The sequence below is a fragment of the Solanum lycopersicum genome, chromosome 1, assembly GCF_036512215.1.
Source record: "Solanum lycopersicum chromosome 1, SLM_r2.1".
Lineage (NCBI taxonomy): Eukaryota > Viridiplantae > Streptophyta > Magnoliopsida > Solanales > Solanaceae > Solanum > Solanum lycopersicum.
In genome coordinates this window covers 82464876-82490465 of record NC_090800.1, presented here as the reverse complement: position 1 = coordinate 82490465, position 25590 = coordinate 82464876, and the positions used below count along the sequence as shown (strand labels likewise).

The 25590-nt window shown below is 35.5% G+C and overlaps 3 protein-coding genes across 4 annotated transcripts; all 3 read right to left on the bottom strand.

Annotated features, from left to right (window-relative positions):
* Positions 1-154: 154 nt before the first annotated feature.
* LOC101266876 (BTB/POZ domain-containing protein POB1) lies at positions 155-5028 on the bottom strand. 2 transcript variants are annotated; one of them, XM_010328458.4, is made up of 6 exons: positions 4590-5028; positions 3221-3343; positions 2389-2525; positions 2235-2298; positions 1659-1938; positions 155-1281 (listed from the first exon to the last, which is right to left on the bottom strand). In XM_010328458.4, exons 1-6 carry the CDS (start codon positions 4843-4845, stop codon positions 468-470), a joined length of 1674 nt encoding a protein of 557 aa, XP_010326760.1. In that variant the 5' UTR covers positions 4846-5028; the 3' UTR covers positions 155-467.
* A 2475-nt stretch (positions 5029-7503) lies between these two features.
* Positions 7504-10821, bottom strand: LOC101247859 (uncharacterized protein At5g41620-like). The gene is made up of 3 exons (XM_004229919.5): positions 10304-10821; positions 9877-10005; positions 7504-9215 (listed from the first exon to the last, which is right to left on the bottom strand). The coding sequence occupies exons 1-3, from the start codon at positions 10646-10648 to the stop codon at positions 7728-7730; spliced, it is 1962 nt and encodes a 653-aa protein (XP_004229967.2). The 5' UTR covers positions 10649-10821; the 3' UTR covers positions 7504-7727.
* An 11241-nt stretch (positions 10822-22062) lies between these two features.
* HWS (F-box protein HWS) lies at positions 22063-25196 on the bottom strand. Its single transcript, NM_001347312.1, is given in 2 exon segments — positions 22063-23504; positions 24735-25196. A coding segment is annotated over 1 exon segment (1218 nt). The 5' UTR covers positions 23483-23504; positions 24735-25196; the 3' UTR covers positions 22063-22264.
* Between the last annotated feature and the right edge of the window lie 394 nt (positions 25197-25590).

Here is a 25590-nt window from a genome sequence, read left to right as displayed (position 1 = left end):
GACTCAATGCTATGAACGCTCACTTCCAAATTTCAGTAAGCATAGACTATGTAATCCATACAACATCAATAAGTTTATGGGTCACATTCTATATGGTACCCATGGTTTAGCAGAAGAAAGTTTGCTAGGGAGTTGATACAAACTCAGCTCTACATTGTTGAACAATGTTTATCGCAGCATATGACATTTCAAATAACGACGTACACAATTTCAGGACAACCTGTACTAGTATTACATTTGAGCATTTCAGAATAACCAGCGTTCTTTCGCTCATCAATTCCATTTACATCCTTTTCCATCTCTGCAGAGCATGGCAAAAGTGATTTCATACTAAATATTTCAATACCTAGCTTATGGCAGTTAGTGCCTTCATCTAAACCTCGTCTTACAGGCTTTTATTAAACCAAGAAACAAGAGTGTTGAACTCACCCAAGAAGCAAAAACAACTGTATCCATTAACAAAGGTATCAACTCTTGATAGTAAGTTCAGCCCTGAGATGGAGCATACCATTAGTAAAATATGGACTGTCCTCAGCGATGAAAGAAGTCCATGGTATGGCAAATAGATTGCGGTATCCAACTGCCTTGCCCCCTGTAAAAGTGTAGTTACCTTTGTACTTGCTGACATACTCCTCCCCTGGTTTTGTTCTTGCTGCAAATTCATAATCAACAGCAAAAGTAACCGAACCTTTTTCCTGCATCCCCAGAAAGAGACCAAAACAGTGGAAAGAGCTTTGCTGATCCATGTTGCAATGTGCAGACAGGAAAAAACCTTGCCCTCCTAAATGAAATGCTTGAGAATACACTCTTCCTGAAGGAAAGAGGTTAGCACATTCCTCCCGCTTAAGATCCAGATAGACTACACATTGTTGCCGTGGAAGTCCAAAATCAACCACCTTCACAGGTCGATACTTGTAAGCACGTTCCACGAAACGATGACTAGTGGAGGACGAGTCTTCTGCAGCTTGGCTTCGCTGACGATGAGGAGCCTCAGCTTTATAAAAGAGAGCCTCAAGCACAAGCTTGGATGCAAATTCATGATCAAAGTCATTACATGCCAGAACCTTCCGAAGCTTTCTACAGCTCATAAAAGGAAAACGGATGCAACGACCAAGTCGTGAACTAAGGATTTCTCGCCGTTCCTCTAACTGTGGATAATGAGTCCTTGTCCACTTCAACACAAAGTCGTACACTGCATCCTCTGAGGCGATCTGAAGGTCATCACTGAACAAAATAGCCTCTACTCCAGCAAGAGGCAGCTTCATGACCTCTTCCTGAAACCTGTTAAAAAGACAATGAGCTCATTATCAAGCGTGTGACAGCTAATCAAAACTCACCAAAAGCAGCAGTATATGGAATCAAAATTTTCACTTGTCCCACATTAAAAACAAGTACTGAGGGGCTATGGAAAGAAACTTTTCATTGTTTAACAATTCATAATAAAGAAAATGCAATGTAATTTGAGTGATGGAATGTCGGACAGAATTCTGAGAAAATTTCTGGCACTGGGTAAAAAAGGTCTTCTAGAGAACATAAATTGTCACCACTGTATTGAACAAAGTATGCTGTTGAGACTGAAATATCATCACAAGGCAAATAGACAGCTGCATCAGAACAGAACAAAGAAGAGATAGAGTGTGGTCAGTAAAGGGACAAACTTGGTAATATCTTTGTATCTTGCAGCTAGGAATTGTTCTGCGGCATCTGTCAAAGGCTTAACTGCTTCAGCCATCAGGATGCTAGAAGGAAGCTCCAAATACAGCAAAGCGGACTCTGGAGTCATAGGTAAATTACGCAGTTGCCGGCTACAATACCGCATGCAGGAAGCAACTTCAAACTTGTCGGCAGCCATGAGTACATCCAGCAAAGCAGGTGCTGTATTAGTGGTCAATTTATTGCTGTACATAAAATTCAGGAGCTCCATCAGTGCAGCTTCCTCTGCTCCATGAGAATGAAAAAAAGAACATTATTTCTCATGAAATTGATAGGAATCCTACAACTTCTCTAAGGTGACAATATTTGACCCACAATTGTCAAATCACTACCACTAGATGCTGACACAACAATGAACATAAAATGAAAGAAAAATTCTCTCCTCTGTGCTTTTGCAAGTTTCTCATAAGAAAGGGAAGCTCAAAAATATGCTCAGTTGCTCACACAGCTAAGTGCAGTCCAATATAGCAACCGTCAAGAGGTCAGTAAAATGATATAATGTGTCTTAAATTTCTTGGTACCTGAAGCATTAATTCTTAGAGTTACTTGTCTTTGCTCAGACTCCCTCATCCCATTGGAGAAGAGCTACATAAATACAAGAAAGCTCAGTTGATTCTTCATGTATAATACTCAAGACAGTGCATAAGCAGCTTGCATATGAAAAAGAATGTTTACCTTGTAAAAGAAAGGGCTCTTTGCTGCTAAAATGGGGGAGCTGATATGTAAGGTTTCAACTTTAATAATTCTTGGAGAATCAAAGTTCCAAGATGAATCATCAGCATTAGTAGCTTCATCTCCTGCGGAACAAAACACTGCATTGCTTGATTATCTTTCTCAAGGTACTTTGAAGTAATTGTGGGAATCAAACAAAATACAAGTTATGAACACCAGGAACAACTAGAGGAACATGTCATATGATTCTGCAATAAGATTAGCATCAAAACTAGAAAGCAGAAAGAAAGTGAAGGACAATGCAACAGTATGTTAAAAGAACACAGACAAAGAAATGCTGCTTCTCTGTTCTGCAACATATAGCAGAAATAAAAGGTCAGTAAAGATGTACTTCTCTTTAAGTATGGTTCCTTTCCTTTTTAGTATATGTATACCCATCCCTTGCAAGGGATAGTGTCCTTATGCAACAGAAACACTGTCAGAATTTGTTTACAGTACGCCTGGAGATCACCATACTTTAAAATACGATATCCGCATACAAATTCTTTTATAAGCATCCACATTCAAATTTAAAGTATAAAGAACAAAGAAACCGGCCTTAGCTTAAGGTCATGGTTCCAAAGAGATCAACTATTGGCTCATTGGTAAGCCCTTCATATGTCTGACTTAATTAATTTTATGTTTTATTCTTTTATAGTTATATTTTAATTTAGCAAAGTGGCACTGAAGTAGCAAGTATTTCGACAGAATACACGGAAATTAAAGAAACCTCATTGTTTATCGAAGAACAGAAGCTGGCGGCAAAGAAATGTAGGACTAGATTTGGTTTAAATACCCGAGTGTGGTTCTTCGATCATTGCAACAACTGATTCATCTTGATTTTCATTCTCAACATCTTCAGTATCAATTTGATTACAACTTATAACCTGCTCTTCAGGACAAGCAGTGATATCCAGAGCTGCAAACGAGTGGCACATGGCTGGTTAACATCATAGAACAAGAAAAACCCATGCCAGCATAACAAAATCAGAAGTCTAACCAATATGTTATACGCATAACGTTCATTTCAAGGGAAGCAAAGTTGTATTTCATAACCCCCTCTCTACAATCCTTTTCCCCCAACATAAGAAAAAGAAAATATGTAATAAACATTTAACAGCACCTTTTTCAAACGGAATAAGAGAATTTATTAAAACAACCTCTTTTAGAAAGAAAGAAGTAACACAAATTTGTTAAAACATCATCTGTTTCACGTTTTCTAACAACAACAATCAAATATCAACTAGACCATTTTAATATAAGAACAAGAGCATTGGACAGTGTATGATGTTGTCTAGTGGAGTCAAAGATCCTTTAGAAACAGAATTATGCCTCAACCCCAAATCAGTTAGGGTTGGATATATGAATCATCTATCAAATCCATTCAACCTAGTTCCTTTCATTCATTCAGATTATTTGTTACGATGACAATCATTACACCGTCAACTATTGCAATCTTACTCCTTCAACCTAGGATTAGTTACATGTGTAAGCTAACATGTGACGAGCTCAAAGATCATTTTAGTTCTGTTAAATCATACTGTTGAACATGGATGACAAAAAGCAAGCAGACCTCCTTTCTTATTCTTTCAATCCTTTCTTCCTTTCTCTTTCTAGCAAAATCACAATCCCACAACAAATAAGTATGACATAAACCCACTGTTCCAAATCTCCATACACAAAACCTCCCTTTCACTTTGGAGATCATCCATAGCCAAAAACAAGGTCCACCAATTTTCAACTCAAAATCCTCAGTAACAGAAGTACCCAATTCATAAATTACTCATAAATGAATGCAGCTGAAGCTTAAATAGATACTTGGTTCATAAATTAGCTAGAAACTCAAGCAACTGAAGCTCAAACAGATACCCAATTCATAGATTATCTAGAAACTCAAGCAATTGAAGCTTAAATAGATACCCAGTTCATAAATTAGCTAGAAACTCAAGCAACTGAAGCTCAAAGAGATACCCAGTTCATAAATAACCAAGAAACTCAAGCAACTGAAGCTCAAACAGATACCCAGTTCATATATTACCTAGAAACTCAAGCAACTGAAGATTATATATATACCGAGTTCATAAATAGCTAGAAACTCACGCAACTGAGCTCAAACGCCCGATTACAGAGCTAAGATAAAGAGAAAAAGGAGTAAAGAGACAAACCCATTTCCTTCCTGATATCTTCTCTACGTCGTTTGCGATTACGAGCCCAATCAGCTAGACTCTGAGAGTGAAAACTATCTGAATCAGATTGAGGGTCAAACGAGTCAGCCATTATCTCGATCTGAAGTAGACGATCGGAGAAGTTGACATCGTTGAAGGCAAAGCCAAAATCCGGGTCCCGGGTACTACTCGGTGAGTATTCAGGGTCCATAACAGCCGTTCTCGGGTCGAAAAGATCCAAATTCTGATCCTTCATGGCTGTAAACTCAACTATAAAGATTCTCTTTCTCTCTAAATATCCGGCGGATTTTGCTTTATAATGTCTCTGAGAAGTAGGCGGAGAAATGTTTGGGGAAGATGGAGGAAAACGAGGCGCGGGGTTAAATTATAGTAGATAGACACGTGGCTTTTGATTCTATCGAATAATTAAATTTTAAATATTTGAAATTGTTAATTATTTTAAATTTATAGTAAAAAAATTAATAATGAAGTATTAGTATATGTGTCTAATTATACTATAATTTAATGCATGATATTATGCAGGAAACTATCTATTCGTTTTTACGTTTTACACAGCTTGTTTCTTCTTTTTAAGTTTCACGTGTTTAATCAGTTTGATAATCTTTAATCAAGAAAAATAAACTTTAAAAATTGATAATGTGAAACATCTTTATTTGGCAAATGATTTAGACTATTATTTTATGAGAAGACATGGCTTATGGATAAATCATTTAAAATATGCAGGATTAATAAAAAGAAAAAAAATATTTCCAATAAAATACCCCAAGTGGAGTCAACGGTCAACTAGGCTGCTCTTTTCCTCTTAGGTCAAAGTTAGCTTTAATTCGAACCATTTAGAGCATGTTTGGCGCAGCTTAAAAGCTGATCAAACTGACTTAAAAGCTAGTTTTTGACTTATTTAGCTGTTTGGCAATCCTCAAAATAACTTATTTTAAGTTAAAGAAAAACTTATTTTAAGCCAAAAGTTAAAAGCTGGGTTAGGGGTGCTTTTTTTTCCAGCTTATAAGCTGTTTTAAGTTGACCACATTTTTACTTTTTTACCCTTAATATTTTTATACAATCTCCAAATTACCCACATAACCCTAACATCTCTTTCTTCTATTTTTCCCTTTTCACGTGTGGATGATAGACAATTACTATTACTAATGAATGAAAATAAAATAAATCTTAAATCTTTCAATTGATCTATTCAAATTATATATTATTAAAATGTAAAATAAGTTGCACATATAAATTCCTCTTATAAATAATTTGTGATAATAAAGAAATATGTGAATGATAGACTATTATTATTACCTATGGATGAAACTAAAATAAAATTTTAAATCGTTCTTTGATCTATTCAAATTATATATCTTTAAAATCTATAATAAGTTTATAAACCTCTTATAAATGATTTGTGATGAGAAAGAAATATGTGAATGATAGCAAAATATAATTATTTATGGCTGTAAAATATAAATTAATTAACTTTTATTATTTTAACAACTTTTAAGGGTATTTCAGACATTTTGAGTTAAAAAGTTGTTTATCAGCGCTTATTTGTCAAACACATCAACAACTTTTTTTTAACTTTAGCACTTTTACCAAACGCATAACTACTTATTTTAAAAATAAGTTTCAGCACTTTCAAAAGTACCTTTTTTAAAGCTGTTTTTATTAAACTCATCCAAACGGACCTTTAGAGAAGTATTAAAGCTAATATTGAACTTACCAAAAAGCCCCATTAGTAGTCCTCCATCCTCCATTGGACTAGACTTGCTCAATGCCATCGAATACAAGTTAAATTGTCACTTTGACGAGTGTATAAAAATAATATTGAATAATAATATAAAGATTAGTTATATTTTATTATTTTTTATTGGAAAGAATTATTATATTTTTAAACTATCGTATCTTCGTCACATTTTTCGGACATTGGTGTCTTTGTTGTTCAAAAAATTAAAGCATATATACCTTTTATATTAACGGTCATACACGTCTCATAATCTTATCCACTGATCCGCACATTATATCGATGGATAAGATTGTGTCACGTGTCCCTATTTAGTCTTCCGTTAGAGTGAAGGTCATATGCTCTAGTTTTTGGACGGCAAGGATAATAGTATCCCAAAAGTATGACGGAGGGTATGCGCATATCATTATTTAAGAGCATATTTATTCTTTTTTATTGACAATTTAGTTTGTTATAGATAAATATATATGAAACTTATGTGTTGATATATTTGTCTTTTTAATTCCCTGTAACTAGTGCACTCGTAGAATAGGAGGAACTCTTCGTTCTTTTTAAAAAAATTGGGGCAGTGGAAGGGGAAAAGGAGGAGGAATTACAAGGTAATAACTGAATCTTCACCAACAAAGTGAAAATTAAAATAACTAACCACTTGAACTACTAAAATCTTCTCGCTAAAATTGAACCCTCACAAACAAGATGAGAATCAAAAGTGAACTCGCTCACTTGAAAAAAGGTTCTGAAGGCAAAATAGGTGAATTTGCACCCTCCCCCTGCACGCGAGATATGTGCGAGGCCTAATCCATTCTGATCGTCTTAAATCCATGTAATTGATATCATTTCAGTCATTATCTTTGGACGGTAATGTTCAATCACCTTTATATGGTTGAAGTGTGTGATTATCTCATGCCCCTCATATGCGAGCTTGATTCTTTTTCATGGACCAAGCACGGAGAATTCTTTTTAATTTTGAATGACGGTGAGACTCAATCTAAGGACACTATGTTAAAGTGTGTCACCATCTCATCTAAAAGTTTAAGAGATTAGAGAAAGCACACTATTATTATTAATGATATTCTCAACATATATATATATATATATATATATATACTTATAATCGTTCTTAAATTATAATGTCATTCACGACCACATGCCTCAAGCTAGAAGGAAATTACTGTAATCATACTTCAACAGACTTAACAACAATTTCCAGGTGAAATAAGAGACTATGTTAATAACCAGTACACATCTCTCATTTACAGATAAAACTCTGAAACTACAAAAAAGAGACAGTTCACATTTGTCATGTACCAAAATTTTTGAGTCACAAAGCCAGCCTTAGCAACTCATGATAAAGTATCAAACACTTTTTGATATTTTACAGTTCAAGAAACCTCAGACAAACCTTTGATAGCTCTTGGCTGCAACTGCTGGTTTCTGAGTCTGGCTTCCAGCAGCTTTGCCTTGAGTGTGTTCTCCTTCACACCTAGTGGTAATTTTGAAGAAGGTTCAATCACCTCACGATCAGGGGCTGTTACTTTTGATGTCCACTTCTGCACTGGACTGGCAGGACCAGTAAATGTCGTTGGATCGAAAGAATGTTCCATGTGCTTATCGTCATTTGAAAGTGTCTTAGCTTCATAAGGCAATGAATGATCTTTAAGCAAGTTATTCAGCAAAGAACTTCCACTTCTCATTAAGCTATTCGTTTTCTTCTGGAATTTTCTTTGTTTCGTGACACGTTTCTTAAGCACACATGAATCATTACCTTCAACCGTAGTCTCTTTAATCACCATTGCCTCGAAAATTTTCTCTTCAGGTTGAATTCTTGAGCTAGTCACGTCAGGGTCCTTCGAAAGCTGAGTGCCAATCTCTGTCTGTGGTGGATTAGATTCTTTCATCTTTTCGACATGGATGTTTGGAGTAAATTCCTCATGTTGATTGATGCCATCATGCTTTCCACTTAAACCTCTATTAGATTCAGAAGCACATTTAACGTTGTCAAATGAATCATCATCTTCCTTCTCTACTCTGGGGGCACTTGCAGGATTGTTCAAGTGAAAGGATCCCAAAGAATGTCGGCATAAACTACTCTCCTTTGCTCCTTTCAGGTTTAAGACATTATTCTTGTAATCACTAGATTGTCTAGCTTTAAGGAAGGTCTGTATTTCGGACCTCAACTTGTCTACAATGGTTTTCTTTTCTGCAGGATCATGACGTCTTTGGGATTGCTTCATTTGCATTCTTTCATCTAACCAGGCTTCAGAAATATGAATGACCAATCCATCCTTCTCTTCAGTCAATATTTGATCCTTTCTCACTTTGCTTTTCAAGAATCGAACTTCTTCTTCATACTCCTTAATTCCGTAGGCAAACTCATCACATAATTCTTCTAGCATACCCCGTGCCTCGCGTTCTCTTTCAAGTTCTTTTAAAGCAGTAGCGAAAGATGATTTCACTTCAGCAAGATCTCGAGCAAGCTTACGGTGAAGATTCTCTGAGTGTTTCCTCAACTTTCTTTCATCTCTTAGCTGATCCATCAATGTCTTGACTGCCTCTTCGGCTCTGTTATGCTTGTTGTTCTTTCTTCCAATTCTGTAATTATCAATTAGCATCACCAAGTCATTTATTTCTTCTTTGTCTCTTTTCTTTTCCTCTTGTAGTTCCTTAACACGTCGTTGGGAGTGATCAACTTCTTTTCTTAATGCTTTCACCAACGACATGTTTGATGCTTGTTGTTCTTCAAGTCTCCAAATCTTATTAAGTATCTTAAGTAACTCTGTTGATGTTTTCAGGCTGTAGCTTGACTTTCCACTTCTAGCTTTAAGGTCCTTTGAGCTGGTGGGAGTCTCAACAGGTTTAAAAGGAGCCATCTGTATGTCAAGGAACAGGAAGAAATTTAGACATTACTATACCAAAATTGTTTGTCAAGAAATATTCTGAAAGTAATCAAATATAGCACGTGCAAGACGGACTTGAATGCGTTTAAATACGTTTGACGGGTGCAGGCAATAATCTTTACATTTCAGGAGAGGCTACTTCTCAAGCAGTAAATGCAGGTTCATAATAGACTTAATCCAGCTAACTTCAGAGAACAATATCTGAATTTTTCAGAAGTTACATACAATACTCCGACTATGTTCACCAGAAAATTTGTATGAAATCAGTTGATCGTAGCACATATTTCTGAATGAATAACTGATATTTAGCCACGGCTCACGTCTATAATCAAAAGCCAAATATTTCATGATCCCTTACTCATGTAGAAACTATCATGTGTTACTGAAGGCATCATACTTCAATTTGCTTAAACATATGTATAAAATGCATGAAACTTTCAGGTAATCACCAGCGAAATCTGTGAACCCGAGAAAGGGGTGGGGAGGGAGAGTGAGTAAAAGAGAATAATTGAACTATGAAAATAAGCATGTGTAGTCAGAAAGTACAATACTGATTGTTTCTTACAAAGTACTGATTCATTCCTGAAACTACTGTCAAATAAGGAGTAAAGGTACTTTAAAAAGAAAAATTTACCTCCATTGAGCTACAATAACTTGCTGGTGATTCAAGCGATTGAGCGCCCCCATTCTTCGCAATTAAATGACGATGATGTTGTCTAAGTGATGCAGCAATATCCCTCCCTAAACTACTAGTGCTTGTTGGCTGCAAAAACAAAAAAAGAAACATGACTAGTTAGGAAACTTCTGATTAGACACTTCATAGTTTAGCAGAAATGAACCAAATAGACATCCTTCTGCCTCTTCAGTGAAATTGACATACTATGAACACCATTGACTACTAACATATATGTTGGTTAAGGCGAATTCAGGATCTAGAGTACATTAGTTGAGCAAAAAAGCAATAATTTGAACTAACAGAACTCCTATTTATAATATATATATATAAAATAATACAATATGCAGTTTGGACTAAAAAAAGAATTAAGTTATTTGTACTTGACCTGCTGTGGTGGGCTATCAGGTGGGGCAGCTGTTTGTCTATGAAGCTTAGATTTGTCTTTGTGATTTTGAGGTAGAGGGCCATTATTCTTGCTCATGTTTACAACTTTTTTCACTTGTGGTTGAAATTCCCAGAGATTAGCACCAAGTTTTCTGACAGATAGTGAAGCAGAATTAGAAGAAAAGGGTAAATCTTGAAGCAGAGAACCATCAGATTGTGCCAAACCAATTTTCCATGTAAGTGATGGAGTAGTACAGGTACCCCCTCTTTTCCCTACCAAAACACCTTGTTGTTGTTTCAACAATTCTTCTTCTTGTTGTTGCTTTTTCTTTTCCTCTCTCTCCATTTTGTTGGTTGTCTTACTCAAAAGTCTTCCTTTTTCTACAAAAAATAAATTCAAACTGTTTGATGCTGTCCACTTACTTTAGACTACTTTTTCACCTCTCTGAGACACGCGGACAAAGGTAAAATTGTTCATGTTAGCTCAACCATTTCTTACATACATACATACTGTATACAGTATTGTCCCAATTTAAAATCTCTAGTCTGCTTTATGTCACTCTTCATCTTTTCGTCAACTTTAATGTTTAATCGCAAATAATCAACTAACTAAATTACTATCGTAATATATAACTTAGGCTTTTAATCATTAGGATTATTGGTGAGTGTGACACGTTCAAGTTACAGTCATCACTAGCAAAGCACCAAGATTCAGACACATGCAAAGCAGCAGCTACTCTGCTAGGCAAGTTTGTCAATAATTTATAAACCTACGTAACCAAAAAGTAATTGTATAACCGTATTTATGCAAAATAAAAATATTTACATAAAATAATACATAAATTTACTCATAATTGAATATCGATATAACTCTAATAAACTACTAATTTTGCCATAGGATTTAAGCAAACTGGCAATTACTAAGAAAAGCCAAAAGTTTTGGTAGCAGGAGTACAAATTTGAGGAAACTAAAAGTAAAAGGGTTATGTGGTCCATAGGCTATTTGTATGTATGACTTGCTAGCTCTGGTGTGATCTACATCATTCTTGCCTCCTTTTGATTCAAAAAAAAAAAATATGTATATATTTTAGATATATCACCTTAAGCAGTAAATTATAATTGATTAATAAAGGAGTAAATATTTCTATTTATATTTATTATAATTTATATGAATATCGAACGTGGATACATTTTTATTTAGATTCAACCCTAGAAGGAATCTTTAGGGTAAAATCATGCCTAATGGATCCTAGGATTGCAAGATTTTACATCTAACATAATAACTACTGTTTCCTATGTTTAAAGCTGTTAGTATTTGATATATAATTATTTGTTCTTTAAAAAAGAAAAACACTTGAGACTTCTTTTTTTGTCAAGTGATGATTGATAACATACGCGTGTTGATTCATTTGAATGTAGTTAGATCTTGGATCATTTTAGGTGTGTTATAAACTTTTAGATCTTGGATCATTTTAGGTGTGTTATAAACTTTTAATATGGTGTTCTAATTAGATATTTTTATTAAGCTTTTGAAAAATGTTTTGTATATATTTTATTCGTCTATTAGTTAAATTACAATAATGTTTTGATTATAGGTATTCAACTAAATAAGTCGTAGAATTTTAAACGTTTTTTATTTGAGATTGATGTACATAATTAAAAAAGATGACATATTTTATTTGGTTGATTCAACTATCTCATAAACTGAAAGAAAAAAAAAACATAACATTTTCTTATAATGAATGAAAAGTATCAAGTTGTAACACTTTATCAGGAATTGATGTGTTCAATTAGAACAAGATGTAGTCAGAGTTTGTTTTTAAGCCATCAATATTGTTGGATTGTTATTTTTTTAGATGAGACAAGTCAAGATGATTATTGTTGAACAAGTCAAACAAGTGAAGATATTGTAAGTGAATTTGAATCTTCCTAAATTTTTTCGTGAGTGATCATATTATATATATTATATATATTATATATGCGTCAACACAAAAATATTTTGTTTTTCTTTGTTTTTCTAAACTGTAATTTAAATATATTATAATATATATCTCTCTGAAGACCCTTACAAAACTAATGAAGGATAAAATGTATTTTTCTAAATATTAAAAATTACAAACTTGTTGCCTCTTATACATTACACAACCACTCATCATCAAATAAAATTTTACAAACTTGATCAAGGAAAATAACAAGAACCACACATGAGGGGACATGTAGAAATCTTTTCTTAAATACGCAAAATTGCTTATTCTTTTAACAAATTAAACTTTTATATAGACTTGTAACATCATTGTCACTATTTTCTTCATGTTGTAATTATGAGAAATGTATCACGGACTTAGTATTAAAGCTTTTTGCGACACTTGAAAACTTACTCATTAATCTTTTTAGAAATATTTGAAAGAAACTTTATATTGCTTAGAAGATTACTTACAATTGATTGGATGATTTACAAATGAATGTCCAATCTATTTATACTACAACCTAGGAGCTAAAGTGTAATAAAAATTATTTGACAACAATATTTAAACTTTGGTCCATGTTCTAGAATTCTTTACACATTCTAGGACCTTCCAAAGCCTTCTTGAAATATCTAAGAGTTTCTAGATTTTTCTATAAACCTCTCCACAACTCTAGACACTTCCGCACCTATCCGAATGTAAAATTTGAATAGCAAGTGGTAGGACGTGAAAGTCTCTCCCATCTATTGATTCGACGACCGCGTCTCATTGCTGCTGCATGGATAATCGAGTTTTGTCATCTCGTATGCGCAACCAATAGTCCGTTTACTCAATCAACTCCCTCGCGCAACTCCTTCAATTGCCTTTTGATCATTTTTAGCACAATATTACAATCTACCTCATTCCTAGGAGGCACGCGCCTTGGTGACTTCTTTCGCACCACGACCTTGTTTTCCTTATGAACCTTCTCTAGTACCAGCAGCAAGGACTCCTTGGCACCATTGTCTTTTTCCAAACTTGCAATGATGTCTATAAACACTGACTTTTTCTTTTTAGGGTCTCCTACGAGCTGCATGGTTGTTAGACGGACTTGTTCTTCCATCTTCGGTACCTTAACTAGGGGCACTGTGACAACCCCCTCAGGATTCACATATTCAGGTATTGTCTTTGCCGTGGGCGACCATTCGCTCTTTTTAATCCCCTCTTATTGGCATGCAGCCTCAAGGGAGAATCGAACCCGTGACCTATGGCTCCTTTACATCCCTCCCAAGGAGATCGCCTCTTACCAATTGAGCTGCAGATCAATTGGTAAGAGGCGATCTCCTTGGGAGGGATGTAAAGGAGCCATAGGTCACGGGTTCGATTCTCCCTTGAGGCTGCATGCCAATAAGAGGGGATTAAAAAGAGCGAATGGTCGCCCACGGCAGAGACAATACCTGAATATGTGAATCCCGAGGGGGTTGTCACAAAAAAGGCGCCTTGAACATATTGTCAGTGACTTGAACATCTATAAGATTATAATTAGTTAATATTTACTTACTAGCAGTGTAAGTGACGTGTTTGTACAAAATTAAGTACAAGATAATTTGGTGATTTCATATACTTATTTATTGTAAATTAGCTACTGCTATATCTAATGATGTTTAATATACTAATATTATATGTGACACAAAGTACAACTAGAACAAGCAATGATTTTTTTTTGGTCACTACAATATTTACATTATAAAATTTATACTCTAAATAAGGTGTTCCTTTGCTGTACCATATTGGGTGTTAACAAAAAAAAAAAGAGGCACGTATAGTTGATATAAGCTAAATTAACAATGGGTTAACAGTACGCAATACAACATATTCGTTATCTAAATTGTAAGATTTAAATTAGAGTTCTAATGTTATGAATATTAGAAATAAAAGCAATAAAAAAATATATATATATATATAAATATAAATGATATCCAAGTGATTCAAGAATTGGGTTCCCGTGCCCAAACTTCCGTATTGATACATAAGTCATACGTGAGTAAAAATATTCAAGAATAATGTCATCTACTTTGAAAAAAAAAATTCAAGATCTTGGTATATATACAAGATACATAAGTCTTGTAATGCATAATCTTAGGAAAATAAGAATCACTTAACGAATTATAAGTGAAGCCCCATGGCTTGTATGTATAAACACATAAGTTTAACATACGTTCAAAAATAAGTGAACCTAAGATATACGTAATGAAATGAAGAATGGGGTGACAACCATGATGTGAGACTAATGTATATGATGAGAGCAATCTCAAATGAGCCTAAGTAAATGTTACCAATACGTACTTACCAATGTGAGTGTAAGATAATGAAGAGACCAGTCTCTATGAACACTCTAATGAAAATATTGAGTTTAAAACACTTAATACTAATGATGAGATGAGAAATCATCTATTGAGCTATGATGTTCTCATACTAGAAGCCAACTTCTATGATGTATGAGTTGAATGTAATGGAACTTTATACTGAGCACCGATAGGCTAGCTATGAGCGGTGATGCCTTCTTTCGGAAAGGGCGGAGGTTCACGTAACTCTCATGAGATGAGACTGTCCGGCTTGCCGGGTATGGGTCTCCATACATCTCCTAGTCTTTGAACCTATATTGCCACTATAGGGATCTGGCGGGGTTAAATTCCCATATACGCTAGCATATTATTGAATCGCTTTGGCCGGTGATTCCACCTCTTTTCGGTGTGGGGAAGACACTGGATTTCATGATGCTTACATGATCTATGTCGGTTAAAGTTAAAGTTCCCAATGAATGAATGAGGTCAGCCTCAAATGAATCATATAAAGTGATACCGAAGGTGTTAGGATAGGATAATCAAGAGGTGAGCTAGATTCAGGTAATGACATTAGGTTATTCTTGATCATTGCACAGCAAACCCGATAAAAGTCTTAAACTACATCCTAGGTATAGCTGGTGTTCGCACTGGCCTATGAATGAATTGAAATGAAATATGTATGAATGAATGAAGCAGACTCTGTGTTTGCTAAAGAAGGCTCCCTAGTTGAGGTCCCATATGTTGAGCCCTCATTTTGGAAAGTCTTAAAGTTAAGTCTATGATAATAAGGTCTCATGGTATATGAATGAATAATACGAAAGAAAGTATGTGTTATATGTTATGTGCTATATGAATATGTTATGTGTTGTGTGCCATACGATAATTATAATGATGCATATCACACTCATGGCATAACTTTCCCCAATCTCAATTTGGCAAGTCCACTGACTTGACTTCCAAAAATCATGTTGTTAGGAAAGAGCTATTCTTTCTCATGCATGTCCCTGGTGTGTGCTTGCATATACCCATACTTAGTACAAGTGTGTACTAATTCCATACAAACATCTACTTTTAGGTGCAGGCACAGGTGGACGGTAGAGCTACAGGTTCTTTGTTGCAGCTATCTGGACGTCAGCATTCATCCGGAGTTTGGTATGTCCTCGTGCTTTCGAGGATGCTACTGTTTTACATTCTAGCGTAGTTTTAGAGTTGAGCCAGTGGAGCATGTTCCACTAGCGTTTCTTTCCTGTTTTGGTTCAGACTTTGTATTGGTGCTATTTTGGCCGATATACAATTAATACTTAATGAATTATCTCTTTCAGTTGCTTATCTCTTAAATGTTAGATGGTTGATGATGAACGATTACGAAATATAAAGAATGTTTAGCAAGTATGATTAAAGAATAAAAAAAATTCAAATTTTCCGCTAAAAATTGATCTATGTAAAGTACGAATGACGTAAGTAGGCTTGTCTGCGACCTCTGAGAGGTCAACGACGCCGGTCACGTCTGGGGTCTAGATTCCGGTCGTGACAGGCACCATGCATGTTTCTCCTTTCTTCATGACCAAAGTGGTTGGATGTAAGGGTCGATCATCGCGTGTTACTCTTGGAAGGATTCCTTCCCTAGAATTATAGCGAAAAGGTCTAAAGGAGTGAAAGTGAAGTTGGTCTTACCTTGCCACTCGCAGAGCGTGATGCTTACGTCATGCGTGACTCTGCTCAGTGCTCACAAGAGTCGGTGGTGTATTGATTGTCCTGAATTGGACGTTACTTAGGCGTTACTTAGACTGTAACTCAGCCTCAACCTTGTCATTACCGTCTTGGTCATGACATTGGCCTCCTCAGCGGTGCTGACTATAGCACGAGCAGGTCTTCCATTGATCGTGATATCGACATACTACGCGTCATATTCTTCCGACTTTCCTGGTTGCTAGGTGATAGCTCCGCAAATTCCTATTAAGCCCAACTATGTCGTCTTTACGCCTTGTCCTTGCTCTTATGCATCCTTCTCTATCCGCTACCGCGCGATAGCACCAAGGCTCTTCAATTCAGGGCACCTTGCATAACCATGCGGCCAACCGCATATGTAGCAACCATTTTTCTTTGTAGGTTTTTCCTTTTTCTCGACATCATTTTGACGTCCAAACTTCTTGCCATCAGATTAATAAGTATCATGCTTCTTGAGATGTGGTTGTTGCTCCTCAAATTTGCCACGATTTCCCCCACATGGTCGTCACAACTTTTCATTTCTTCTCCTCTGCCTCTCGGGCTTTTTATGTCTGAAGTCTTTCAAAGCTTCGGCCTACGTGGTGGCTTCATTGATATTTCTGACCTGTTGGCATTCCAACTCCATCCTGGCCTAATTTTGTAGCCCATTCATGAAATGGAACAATATATCATCATCCGTGAGGTTAGGAACTTGAAGCGTAAGGGTGATGATTCCCTTCACGTACACCCGAATGTTGCTTGTCTACTTCAACTCCCTAAATTTGTGCTTCGCGTCATAGATGGCGTTGTTAGGGAAGAACACCCTTTCGAACTCCATTTGTAATTGCTCCTAAGTGTCAACTGTGCAAAGTCCCTTCTTTATTTTTGACTCTTTACGCCTCCACTACAGCATGACCATTTTCGAAAGATACAACACAACGGTGTTGATCTTGTTTTCGTCGTTCTTCACTAGGTTAAACTTAAAGTAATTTTCCAAGTTCCACAAAAAGTTTTGCACCTCTTGAGCGTCACAAACTCCTTTGAATATAAGTGGATTGGAAGCCTCGACCTTGGCCTCCCGATCATAGTCGAATGACGTAGGTCCTCCAGTTTCCACGCCTTTCTTAAGTGTTTTCATCTCTGCTTTCATGGTCTCGATCATGTTTAATGCCTCCATGAGCCGACAACCAAGAAAGTGATAGTCTCCTTCATCCCAATCTCGGCACATTGGCGTCCCTCCAACTCCTTGTGAAGGTTGTATGTCTCCTAAAAGGTGAAGTCCTCGAGAGTCTTGAACTTGTAATCGGTCACTTTCAAACGCCGGCCTAATAACTTCATGGATTGTCTCATCATTTAGACCAGTGCGATTCATTTCTCTCCAGCGGTGACGTCGATGGCCTCCTAGCCAAGTTTATTGTCACTTGCTTCGGTGGTCGAAGGTGGGTGAGATGTTAGAGCCTCGCTTGGTGTGGGGTCGAGCAACATTTCCTTATTTCTCTTTTGGTGCTTCTTTCCCTTGTTGTTCTTCTTTCCAGCTTCCAGCCCGGTGTTAATGGTGCTAGCGGCGTTTGTGTCCCCTTCGTTAGTCATTCTGTTAATGCAAACCTTTGCTCTGATACCACGTTGTTACGTACTTAGAGTGCACTAATGTATCGTGCGACACTTGACAACTTACTCACAAATCTTTTATGATCTTATAAGCTCAAGTAAGCCCATTGAAGCTACACAACTAAGAAGATGCAAAGAAAGACATAGAAAGATTTTAAAAGATTATGAAGAAGGTTTTGTATTACTTGGAGAATGCTTTACAACTTGCTTGATCATTTACAAATGAGAACTCCTCTATTTATATTACTTCCTATGTGGCTAAAGTGTAAAAGAAAAATTACTACACAAGTGTCATGTCCCGAGCCTACACCCTGGACGTGGCCGGCAGGCACCCAATGACCATTGTTGGCCTTGAGCGGACCCTTGGCCTGGCTTACTCAACTCAGCGGAAGACTTGACTTAACTCATTTATAAAAATAAGGAACATTCTCAAGAGAAAAACTTAAAATGTAATAGTCTGGCCAAAATGGCAATTAAGTCTCATCGTTTACAAATCAAATGAAAAGATCCAGAACTAACACTATTTATCTATAAAGCCTCTAAAAATACTAAGTTGAATATTAGGATAAACCCTACAACATTCTATAATGAAAAGATTGAAAACAATTAATAGGTTAACCGAATGCGAGAAGGCTCACCACTAACTCTGGATGCTCAAACTGGATCAACGAGGCACTGGATGTTGATCCTTGTTACCTGCGTCTGCATCATGATACGATGCAGGTCAACTGCATTTGTACATTGAATGTACGAGTATGTGAATAGGAATGCGAAACAACTTAAAGCTTGAAAGGATTAAGAAGAACTTACCTAGGCTATACCTTGCCGTCAGTATAGAACCTGAACTACTAAGTGGATCCACTAGTCTATGCTAAAAAACAGTAAGGAATCATCTAAAAAGAATGACCCTTCATCTGTCCATATTGGCTACATGGTTTATGGGGGCTTGAGTTAATATGAACTCGTATCCCCATATCGGTGCTCAATAATACTTCCAAAATACTTAACTCATATGTTTTAAAAACAACTTCTTCTCTCATTTGAGATAATTTGCTCAAACTTAGCTTTTAAAAGCTCTTTTGCAAATCATAGTTTCTTCTTTACTAAAACTACCCAAGGGCTTTGTTGGAAGTCTAGCTTCCTTTCCTGCTCAAAATGTGAAAACATTTTAAATCTCCTTAGGAATAATTAGTCCCCATAACTTAGAAAATTTTTCCAGATTTTTCCTATTTTTTCCAAAAATAATAAATTTAGTTTCTTAACTTATTCTTGGCTATTACGAGTTACGAGATATCATAACAAGTCTCTATATATTTACACTTTAGTCCTTATTCTAGAATTTTCTACAACTCTAGAATATTCCAAGGCCTTTTCCATAACCTTCCTTAGGAAATATCCATACTTCTCTAGAATATTTCACTACGGACTATTCTTCTTCTAATGTTAGTCTTCCAAGGAAATATCTAGGGATATCTAGAGTCTTCCACAAACCTCAGCACAACTCTAGTTTCTTCCCCCTTTATATTCATATTTTATTTTAATAAAAAAGTGGCGGGTCATGAGAAATGGCACCATAAATCATTTAATTCAAAAATGATGAAAGAAGATTATTGGGGGCAAAAATGGAAAAAAAAAGGGGGGGAAGACAGACAGAATTGATGGACCCGAAAGGAACCGGTGGGCCCATACTAAATGGCTCAACTTCAATTGCTAATCCAACTAAACATGGGGCCCATCTTAATGTGAGACAAATAGACAAGTCATGGGCCTTGCCCCAACAAAGTATTGCTAATTATCATTTTATGTATCATTCTTTTTCTCACTATATATATATATATATATATCGACTGAAAAAATAAGTTCTTATTAAGATGTGAAAGGGACCTTTTAGGTGCCTTTAAATGCAATGAATTAGAAATAAGACAAATATTTAATACTGCGACACTAATATTAATATATACTTTTTTAAGGTTTCAAAAACATTTTTATTTCAGTTTTGGTTATTTATCGTTGTTGTTTGTTAATTGTTATTAATAGAGTATATACTCTTATAATATGGAGGTTCATTGTTTCCTCAAAGGCCCAAATATTTGGCCTCAGTTGGAAAGCAGATATTTTCAAGCCCAAGGCCCACCAAAAAAATGATGTATAAAGAAAACACAAATAAAAAATGGTTTTTTATTTTTATTTTTTTGGTTATATTGAAGAAACTTCCGAAATAGAATGTAATTAGCTTTAAACGTATGAACTTTCGAAATAGAATGTAATTAGCTTCAAATGTTTGTGACTTGTGTATTTTATACTAGATATTAAGAGCATGGGCCATTAGACAAATTCGATATATTTGAGTCATTTGTGTAACAATAGAATATATATGAGTCACTTTTATAATAAGGGATATATCAGCTCTAAATGTCAAAGTTGAGGCGTGTATTATATCATTTTCTCTTTATTTGTTAAAAAAGATACAAAAATCAAAAGTGTTAACGAAGGAAGACGTATAATTTATATAGGATCAAATGAGCATTAAGCATTAAGTATATGGATCATTTGGTAGTTGGTTAGAATTATACAGAAATTAATAATACAGATATTAATCGTAATATATCTATATATATTATTTTATATGAATAGTTTGACATAAATTTTACATCTGAAATGCCAACTTATCTCTTGGTAAAGGAGTAATTGTTCAAATTGTTGATTTTTATTAATCTTAAGACATATAGTACTAATATTATTTACTTGTTTTTTTGTTTTTTACTTTGGCTGTGATCCAAACTTCAGCGGACAATAAGACATATCTCCTAGGAATTTGTGTAATTGTTTGGTGTGAAGAAGACAAAACTGTGAAATTCCAATTTTTGTTTTAAAACAAGGTAACAAAAATATATAGTAACTAATTTTAAATTCTAGTCTAGTTTATCTGTTTTTACATATCAAACTAAAATAGTCATCCAAACGCATGAAACTTGCAACAACATGAATTTTTGTATCACTCCACTCATCAAAGTTAATATATGAAAAAGTTTGGTTAATATTATATATTATTTTGATTCAAGTGTTACCTTTGTAGAAAGAATGAAAATATAATTTGCTGCAAAAAAAAAAATATCACATCAAGAGTTGTTAAATGTCCAATTATCATTATTGGTGAGTATTCTTTATAATAATTAAAAAAAAGTTTCAATTATTCAAAAGCGCCAAAGTTTTATTGAAAAAATAATGCTAGTGATAAATTGTGAAACCCTCTAGATGGAAAAGGTGTAATATAAACTAGTAAAAATGTTATTTATATTATTATATTTTCAGTCATGGAAATCATTTTGAAGTCTAATTAAATTCGAATTCAAACCAAAAAGTCTCACATTAAGATGAAGTATTCCCTAACAAAAGCGACTTCATATTCAAGAGGACTTGAATCTGAGACCTCTAGTTAAAAATAAAGAAATATTTATCACTTCACCACAACCTTTGTTGGTTTAATATAAACAGATATATTATATAGAGTACTTGGTACCTCGCAATTAGGTCAGTTTGGCAACCAAACCATCATTTTCTTGGTATAGTAACAAGAAACAAGTGATGTACCAAAACTCAAAACACACTCAAGGCATGGGCATGAGTATGACTTTAGCAAAATAGATTGAGTATGTCATTAGCCAATGAAAAGACTTTATTGTGGGAGATGTGAAATCTTGAAACACCAATGGTTTTTGACAACAGCTCACTTATTCCATGACCCATGTGGAAGGTATGCTGCCAACTCTCATGGTTCATCAACTCAATTTGGTAAGTAGCTGTGGTCCTAAGCCTAAAAGAGCAAAAAGGTCCATAAACAAGCCAATCATGTGCTGCCAAATGGAGGATTCATTGGGGAAACAGAGAAAAAGAAAGGGAAATTTTGGTTTGGTAAAGAGCAAAGTATGAGGTCACAAGTTAAGATAGCCCATCTTCCAGTTTTGACTTCGAGATTTGCTTAGACAACTTGTCCCTGTCTTGGGAAAGAGAACTTTAGCTTATGCAAACACAGAAACTAGAGATAAAGAAATGTAATAATAACCCCTCGATGCTTCGACTCTTCAAAAATGTGTGTGACATAGTACATTTATAAACATAGATAATAATATTAACCTTTGAAAGCAGAAATGAGTGGTACCCAAAAAAATTTTAACAATATTTCTCATTTCATAAATTAGCAGCCTCATTGGCTGGTACAAGATGTATAAACCTTTCAAGAACACAGAAATCTTTGCATTGAGAGGAGCTAGGGAAGAAAAGAGCAACAAAGGGAGTACAAAATCAAAAAGACATGAAAGGAAATGATGATAGGATTCTCAAAGGTGTGCCAATCACATATCAGGGAGACATCTCAAGCCTTGGCTCGAAGCAGAAACCAGTAAAGAGCTGAAGGGGAAACCTCTTTGTCACTGGACATTTCTGTGACCACCTCCACTGTTTCTGGTTCACGTCAAAAACAAGAAGGGCAGGAGCTCCATAACTCTGAATGTATATGAGATCATCAGTGCCACTGCTGGCAAAAACATCATCGAATTCCCCAAAACCTTGAAAATACTTGTGTGGCATGCGGGCAATTTCTTGCCATTCTGTCCCCTGAAGTGCCCATATGCCAATCCCCTTAATTATGTCAGGACGGTCTGGTTTCCCAATCCCTCCCACCATTACTAACTTCTCCTTGAGGTTCATCAATCGACCACATGTTAGAGAACATGGCACGGGAATGAAAGTCTTTATTAACGAACAATGGGATGATCTGCTTGAGAGGTTGTAAGTGATCAGACCATGACGACTTTCTAGACCACCACCTCCAGTTGCATAGATCAGGAAGTACAAAACACCATCACAGATGACACTTTCATCCCCACCTCTCCAGCCTGTTAGAACCTCTGTCAAAGGGGTCAACCACTTCATTGTTCCAGAATCGTATATGTGGATTGAGAGATCCCACTGATAGAAGTTACCAGGTACTTGCTTAGATTTAACAATGGCGACACTGTAACAAGAAGTTTTCATGTTTGCACAGATAGCCAATGCACTGTAATCAGAAAACTTGAGACCAGGAGGCTCCTGAAGGTTCTTGCTGCATTTGGTTATTGGGTTACAAACATATAGTTCGCTTCTACTGTCATTGTCCATGATGCAAACTAATCCACATGAAGAAGCAATGAACCAATTTGATGTCTGAATGCAAGGGAGGTCAATACTATACCATTTTCGAAGGGAAGGATCATAGGCATAACCAACTGGCTCCTCTGAGCTTGTGAACATAAAGTACCACGGTTTTTGAGACAGCACCTGAGAGAAGTTCCATAAGAACCTTCTTGAATTCACTATCTCACACCATCTTTTACACACACAACTTGCCCTAAAAATGCTGGCAATGGGAAGATAGGCCAGTATGCGTTCCAGTAAATCATCAGGCAGTATCAAATCCACAGGAACTGAGGAAGCCTCTCTATTTTCTTCATCATTAAGCTCTGAAAATGAATCAAACTCAACCATGTCTGGTACAACGTAATCAGGGCAATGACTGACCCAAGAGGTTTCCCCTTCCATGATGACGGAAAGGGACGAAAACCTACAGGCAAAAAGAAGAGTAAAATTGAGTGAGATGTACTATATGAAACAAAAATTAACCCCATCTCATTCACTAAACAACAGTTATCCTTACTATAAGTAAGTGCACAAATACATTACACATCAGATCAGAGAATTACAAGATCATCCAACATCAAAACCTAAAGCAGGACAAGAGATGGTTGCTCAAGTGGTAAGCGCCCTCCACCTCCAACCCTAAGGCTGTGGATTCGTGTCACCGAGGGAATAAAGTGGTGGGAGCTCCCAAAGAGGGGTTTATAAAAAAGCATGAAAATGAACATATTTGTAACAAAGCATTTGTGAGAAAGTTAAATAAAGAATATATCACAAGACCTAGAGATGGCTATAGGCCAGGTTGTACAATGCAAAACAGTGTTGCTCAATAGAGCAGATTGAGCAACATCAATAAATCCAATCTAATGAAGCTGTTTTTATGAAAGGTCAAATAGTGATGTTGTACTTCAACCATGGCTCACTTAACAGAAGAAACATCAATCAAGAGCAATGACATGGAGAAGCAACATTTCATTCAAAAGCAAGTAAAATATTGACAACCAAAAATATTAGAGAGAGACTTTTCACCACAAGTTCACAGATAAAACCAAAAGATCTTCTCTTTTTAGTTTCAACACTTCATTTCATTCCAAAATTGAGGACACTTACATAAATTAATAACACAGGTAAATGCACTTTTGATGCCTCGTATACCTATCATATGGAGTTCGAAGGCAATAAAACAGATGCATAATGAAGAATACTATTTCATAAACAAAAAGCACAAGCAAAACACAAATCAACAATCTTGTCCTAGCACCTACAAGCAAAAAGGGGAAATCCCACCTCTAGTATTTCACCACTATAAGTTAAAACGCATTTAATGAAAAGAGACGCAAAATGTGAAGAAAATGCAATATCCCCAAAAAACACATACAACAATAGATTTAGCTAATCAAGAAAGGAGCACCACTTTCATAGATTTCTACATGTGGTTTTGTTCCCATACACACATGTTGTGCCAAGGGGGAAAAGAAAACCAGAAGAAACCACAAACTAAGCAAACAATACAGAACAATCAATAGAACACAATAAACCATAAACCTTAGCAATGGAAACTACAAGAAACAAACAAGTCCTCAAATAAATAGATCTCAAAAATCAATTTTTGAAGAAACTAAAATTTTCTTGAAATGAATGAAATCAAAAACTATACCTTTGCTAAGAAACCCTCCTTTCACCAGCTCCCAAACCAATGAGTCCAGCCAGAATCTTACGAATCCTCAAGATTTACCAGTAAAACAGTAAGAAAAACAACAATGAACACTAAAAAAAACACCCTTTTTTTCAGACACAAACAACATCCAACAGCAAAGAAAACTAAATGGGTATCCAAGATTATCCCTCAAATCTCAAAGAAAATGGTAAAGACTGGATTTTTACAGCAAAATACATCTACCCTTTGAGCATAGAGAGAGGAAAGGGAGTTTTTCTTGATGACCCTCTTACTCTTTTTTGTTTTTTTTTAGCTAAAAACAACAACTACCAGCACTTGGAGTGACAGGGAAAGGCGGTATTTAATAGGGCATAGAGAGAAGGAGAGGAGGGGGATATTGGGAGAAGAGGAGTGGTGTTTTTAAAGGAAAATTTGATGGGGGTTTTAATGGGGGAAGGAAAAAACATTGGGATTTTGGCCACAATCCAGAAAACACTCTAAAAGGATATATAATGCTGTCTTGCTCATCATATCAAGTTTCTATGTCATTTTCTTTTTCTTTTAATTGTATTTTTCATATGATATTTTATTAAATTCAATTTAAAAATTTAACTAATTTAGATTTAGACTTATATTAAGAGAAAATTTTACTAAAAGTGCTTTCATACTAGTTTAGAATCCTAAACCTATAATCATGAATGAGTTTACATTTAACCACATACTTTGATTTTCATGTCATTTTTGTGGTTCTTTTCCCTATAATTTTATTTTTTTCCTTTGTTTCTATATGTTACTCCCTATATACTATATTAATTCGAACCTTTGGGATTTTTTTCATCGTTCAAAGTTTATGATG